Raw genomic sequence first — 7,012 nt, 5'->3', positions numbered from 1 at the left:
ATTGCTCCACTAAACAGGCGTTCCACTGGAGCTGAAGACGGAATAGTTGTGTTGTATTTTAAGAACACTTGTTTAACTATGGGATAATCTTCTAAAACACTAAATTCTTTTTTGGGAGAATTTAAGAACGTCAAAGCCTGTACACAAGAAAAGTTTGTAATTCTTGATTCATCAGCAGAGTATCCATTATTAGTGTGTTCATACAAACCTGAGTAAAATTCCTGGTCACTATCATCACTGTCTTCATTATCACTAGCTACAGCCGTTTTTTTTTTGATATCACTCATATTAGTATACATTTCATTGCACTCAGTAAAAAAAAGTTTTTTGCACAACTCAATGTATCGAACAGGAATCCAACTTAATTTGAACTTAGGATGACTAATTGATGCAATGACAAAACATTTACTTTTGGGCAAGGACAAATCAAATAAATAGGCAAACCTTTGTTCTAAACTTTGAACTACTTTAATACATAATTGTCTACAGTATTTTAAATTTGTTAACGCTATTAAAGTGCGGCGTAAAACTAAAATAATAGGTGCAACATAGCCCAAGAAACCTTTTTTTTCACATTGCATCTTGTCCAAAGAAATTGTTAAAGTTTCCATTACGTTACAGTACTCCGTCAATAAATCCCATTCATTTGCCTTTAATTTTGTTAAACGTAATTCTTCAAATGCTTTAATAATTTCAGTTTTATGAGCCAGTACCTTTTTAGCTGCATCGAATAACGAGTTCCACCTTGTCATAATAGGTACTGGAAATTTGCAACCACATATCTCAAACACTTTGTCAGATGCAACCGTGCTCCTACTTAATAAATTCCAAAAGCTTTGCAATTTTTTAAATGACGATTCAGACATTTTATTGTATTTACTATCATCAATTGAAGAAATATCACGTGTTTCTATCAAATTTAAACTATGGGCACAGCAAGTAATATGTGATGGCAGAGAAAAATTATCGTTCACTGCGTCCGATATTACTGGAGTTGAGAGTACCTCATCGACATCTATCAAATTTAAGTTTGTATCTTCATCGTCAGCTGTATCAGTACTACAGCTACCAGTATCACTATCTTCATTGAAATTGCCAAAAGTATAAGAATTTCCCTGATGTACATCAGGTAAAGGTTTAGAAAATGTCTTAAATGATTTACTAAAATTACTGGCGTTGTCTGTGACAGTATGAGTAATTTTTGAATGGTCCAATTTGTATGTTTCAGTTATATCAGTCATCATCTCAGCAATATTAATGTAGTTATGGCTTCCTTTCATTCTTCTACATTCTAAAATATTTGAATTTCGTTCATATGTAGATTCATTTATCATATGGCACGTCATACCTATATAAAAAAATGAATTTATAATAATCCAATTTTAAGTTGCTTATTAAATGTATATGTATAATAATATAATACCTACAACAATACCATACCACAAATAGTTAAAAAATGTTATTAAGTATTACCATCGATTACACATAATATTATAATATAGTACACATAGTGTATTATACTATGTACTATAATCATTGGTATTACTTATTCACAAGTTGGTAAAAATGTCTAAATCAATTTGGTAATTTTATTGAAGTTTTACTAGGTAAATGTAGGTACAGTATAATTTAAAAAAAAATATAATTATAATATATTTACCCATAAAGCTTTTATTATTTGAGCTCCAAATGTCCGCAGTTGTACAAATATAATTATGATTTTGTATTAAATCTGTTATCATTTGCACATATAATGCATATCTGGATTTTAATTGAGCTTTGATTTGAATTCTGTTTGGTAAAATAGAAGTATCTTTAATGCCAGTAAGTCCCATGATTAATTCATATTTTTACAACATTGGATATTCATACGATTTTTTATATAGCGATTTTCTTATTTTGATGTAACTCAAAAACGAATAACTGTAAATACACGAAAATTTTACTAATTGTTTATAATTTATACTTATTATCATTTTCTACAATTTGTATACAGCAGAGCGAGTAGTGACTTCCACTATCATCGTACACCCATACATTTATTTATGCAGTGTATGTATAATTAACATATTTTAAACAGTTTGAATACAAAAAACAATTGCTTCTAATATATATTATTATAATGAAAATTAAAACTTACCGTTATGCAATTGGAATTCAAACGCCATTTCAATAGCGCATTAACATTGCCCTTGTGTTTTTTCATTTTTGATAACGATAACTTTTTTTTTTTAGAATTACCCATAGTGTTTTATTTATTTTTCAAAATATTTTGTAAAGAAAACGGAATCATCAATTAGTTCAATGCATAGATAAAAGATTAATAGATAAGCAACTCGACCAAATATTCGGTTTCCAACTACACTAGCGCTTGGTGTCATTCTTACCAACTAAACGATTAGCACAGGCACACAGAATGCTAGTAATAGTATTAATAAGTTGTAAATTTTACTTATTTTACAAATAAATGCTAATAAATTTAATTCCTTCAACTAAATGGTAAAATAAATTGCTGATATCATCATATATATCGTTTTTTTAGGAATCATCAAATACTATATACATATTTATTTTTCTATGATGTATATTTAAATAAAGCTATAATAAGTGGTTATTTAAATTATATAAAAATATAAAATTATTTTGAATAATATAAGACAGAACAATATATTACATATTACAATACTACATATATACAAATATTAAACATATTACAAAATAGAACATAATAATAGTAAACAGGTACTTGTAAAAAATAAAATAATTACAATATTAAAATAAACGTAGGTACTTATATAACAATTTATAATATAAAAGTATAACAGTATTTATTAGAATCATTTATTATATCATCGTTTTTTAGTTTTGTATTTTATATAATATTCTTTAGCCATGATTTTAATTTTATTATTATCCGTTCTGCTATCAGCTCCAGAAAGCACACGATTAATATTTTTGCACCAAGTAAATAATAAAAAAAAAATTAGTTTTTTTATTAACATTTGTTTCAAATTATGATTTTTACATAAAAAATTAAAGTCAACATTTACTTCAATTAATAAATTTAAACTCTTAAAAATGTGAGGTTTATTACATGTACTATTAATAACTTCAGTAAAAATATTTAAAATATGTTCAATAATATTATTAAAATTTTGGCTCGGTGTTTTCAATCTGTTATCAGAATAGTTTCTAACACTAATTAGTTCATTGGCATTATGAATATCTATACAATCATTTTTACAAATATTACAATTATTAGTTGATTTAATTAATGTTCGAACTATATAGCCAGCTACATAGCCAATTGTCATTTCACCTATTGTAGATTTATTGGGTTTTACAAGTTCTACATTAAATGAATTTAAACATAAATTTAATGAAACATCATTACTATGTACCTCATTTGGTCCAGATAAGAATTGTTTTAAATTATCTAAAGCTCCTATACTATCATCAAGCTCACAGTTCCCTAGCGATTTTAACGAAGAGAAATTATTTAAAAGTAAAGTTTTAAATGATGTAGAAAAATGGTAACAATTAGGCATATTATTTCTGGATCCGTGGCTTCTAATAGATCCAAAGAAACATTCCAAAGAATCCTGATTAATATTTCTTAGTAATAGAAACTTAAAACCTTCAGATTTTAATTTTAACCACAAGTATTTAAAAGATTCTAATGTTTTTATATAATTTTTTATACATATTGGTTGTCTTACAGCAGAGTCATCCAATTTATTCACAAAAACCATAGTTTTGAAAACCTGAATGGCTTCATCCCAAAATTGAATATGAGAAGATCCATTTTTAACTGCACATCTTAATGGTTTGCCATCTAATGCATTAATAGTGGAACCATTCATAGAATCAAACACTTTATCCATAAAAAGACACAAATTAGATGTTCCAATTGAGTTGGATAGTGAACTATCAGAATCTAGATTTAAAAGAATAAATTTTTAGAGGTATCACATTATATTTAAAAAAATACAATATACATTTTTTATATAATATTGTAAATTATTTACCATAGTTAGCAATAAGATGCATCGTGGAAGCTACTCGGTGGCTGAAAACTTGTGCCGCAACTGATACACGCATTTTTCTTATTTTGGATGGTATTATATGTGCTTCTGTTAGTTTTGGCAAAGTGCGTAAATCATATATTTCATTTTGTTTATCTAATCTGTACAAAGTTTCGATATGGCTCCATGATGCTGTTTGATTCTTCCCATTATAATTAAATTTTAAATTTTTAGTCAATAAATTATTTCTCATACATTTTAACAAATGTGGAGGATCATATAAAGGTACAATTTCTTCATTGTTAATTAAAAATCCCAAGTATTTATCTACAATATTTTGAGTTTTACACAAGTGAATTGTTTCTTTTACAAGGATATTAATTGCAGCTTGATTTGTACAACCTTGGTCACAAACAGTAGCTTTTATTTTTAATCCTGTGGTTTGTACTGCACAAATTATTTCTTTAATATAACTTACAAGATCTTCAGTTTTTGTAGTACCACAACAAAAGTAGTATGCAATTGGTTGCTTGAATTTTTTCCGTAGACCTCTTAACATAAATACTAAAACATGATTGGCAAATTTTAGATTATTCTCTTCAAAGCCAAAAATAGAGTCACTTTTTTTATCATAAGTTAAAGTTGCATCTAATGCCATTTCATCAAAAAGCAACGTGCAGTACCTATCCAAAATGTTTAATTTTTCTGCTTGATGTTTTAAATTGTTTATAATATGATAATTTATTCCAGTATTGAATGGGACTTGTTGTAAAAGATTATAAAGAGTTTTTTTTGAAGGCAAAGCAAATACTGTCGATAAAAATTTATACCCTTTAGGAGAATTTTTAAACATTGAAAGGGCCATAATTTTGTCATCTAAACTATATCTTCTACCTTGAGGTGTTTTCTTTTGAATTTTCATTTGACTCATAATGAAATTGAAAGTGCTCGAGTTAACTTTTTTCATTAATTGAGTTGTAAAAGTACTACGTGTAAATCGATTAGCTAAATTTAGTTGACATCTAGTACTTTTATTCTGTTTCTCTAAACGCTCTGCTCTTCGTTTTAGCTTCATGGCTTCTTTATATAATTTCTTACAGTTTGGGGTAAGCTTTCCTTTTCTGTTTACGTTTACTGTATTTAATAACATGTTCTGATTAGTTTCTGTTAGTAGAGGCACAAATCCATCCAAATCAGAATCAACTGTAAATTATTATAAAACAAAAATTAATTATTACAAAATTTTGATTAAATTAAATAAAGTCACTATTTTCCTTACATTTGTTAGAAGCACAAGTTGTTCTGGATGTCCATTGATGTTTACTACTAGATGGTGTATGAAGTGGTGTTGAATGAGAAACACACTTACCAACTTCTTGTTCAATATCTTGTTGTATTATATTAGCTGTAAACAATAATTAATTTAAAATTATGAAACCAACACTTTAATTTAATTATGTAATATTTACTTACAATAATTATGATTTGGTGGACTTATACTTGACCAGTTTAGTGATGAATCTCCGACTGAAGCTGTAATTTATTAAATACAACATTCCAAATAACTTATTAAAAACAAATATTATATAATGCAATTATTTACCGAGATTTGGAATGCAGTGGCTGGAAGCTATTGGTGGCTCTTCTCTGCTAGACCAGTTCAATGGTGATTCATATAGTCCTATTCATATATAATAAATACAATTATTTAATGTTTAATAAAATAACATACATAATAAATATTAGTGCTCGGGAGGAAGGCGTTCAAAGGAACTAGTTCTAGTGATTATGTTATGAAAATATTATTATTATAAATTTGCAGTGTTTATTTGTTCAAATTAGAACTTGAATAAACTTTATTATATCCATAAAATACAAAATGTGTACTTAATTTTTCAAATAACTATGCATTTATACACAATTCAAATATGGAATAATGAAAAAATATATAAAATTAATATTAACTAAAATAAAAATATAAAAACAACTTACCAGGAAGGTTTAATGTAGGCAACGAATGCTGCTTTAGTTTTTGATTTGTGCCAGGTGAATCGCAACATTTATCGAAATGATTTTTACAAATTTGATATGTTCTTCTAATAGCTTCTACCGATAGATTTTTTAAGACTGGATTCCCAGTTCTTTCTACCCATATTTTCAGGTCATCTTCATTTTTCGGAAAGACGTATTTACGTTTTGCTGAGTCTTTACAACCAATGACCGAACACTTATTCGATACCATATTTAAATATAACAATATATAATACACTTAATATCACGTTTCCAAAAAAGTACAAGTCGCAAAATTGGAAGACGGCAAAAACGAAAAACAAAATTACATATTTTAAATTTTAACATGACGTAAAGGCAAAGTTTATAAAATACTGGGAATCCCCAAAATTCCCAAATATCATGGAACAATAATTGTATGTCATTGGAATAAAATATTAAAATAAATATAATACGACTACAGCGCGTTTGGTGTCATTCTCAATAACTATTTATAAAAACCTATTATCACAAGTATAAGTGCGTAGCCCCTGGTTCAATGTAACTGTACACTTCACTGTAACTATACACAGGCACACAGCAAATGTGGTAATAATATTATCAAACGTCAGAAAATATAATAATCAATATTATATTATCCAATATCTATTTTACTTTGGAAAATTGTCGATACTATCTATAAATAATTTACGTTTGACAGTCAAGCGCTGTTGACAGTAACGCGCCGGAATCGTCTAGTTTGTACACTTTCGCACGCGCACGCACATGTCACAGCAAAACTGCTACTGTTTAAAACAGAACGCATAGCTAATTTCCAACGTACCGATTAATCTAGTGAAGCGATAAGAATTCTGAAAACAGATTTGAATTTGTCGTCAAGTCTTCTTGAGATCGACTTTCCCACATTTTTGATTTTTTGATTTAACCTTCTCCAAAAATTGAAATATGTCAATTTTTTAATTACTCTTTTGAATATA

General features: G+C 27.5%; 1 protein-coding gene across 1 annotated transcript; it reads right to left on the bottom strand.

The window, feature by feature from the left end:
- Positions 1 to 15: 15 nt before the first annotated feature.
- On the bottom strand, positions 16 to 5,526 carry LOC111038495 (the record flags this gene model as incomplete). The annotated part of the gene is made up of 4 exons (XM_022321623.1): positions 5,499 to 5,526; positions 4,029 to 5,430; positions 3,026 to 3,937; positions 16 to 1,348 (listed from the first exon to the last, which is right to left on the bottom strand). Coding segments are annotated over exons 2-4 (3,392 nt in total), but the record flags the coding sequence as incomplete, so codon positions are not given.
- Between the last annotated feature and the right edge of the window lie 1,486 nt (positions 5,527 to 7,012).

The sequence above is a fragment of the Myzus persicae genome, unplaced genomic scaffold, assembly GCF_001856785.1.
Source record: "Myzus persicae strain clone G006 unplaced genomic scaffold, MPER_G0061.0, whole genome shotgun sequence".
NCBI lineage: Eukaryota > Metazoa > Arthropoda > Insecta > Hemiptera > Aphididae > Myzus > Myzus persicae.
The sequence above is the reverse complement of the archived record's forward strand: the minus strand, read 5'-3'. Positions and strand labels throughout refer to the sequence as shown.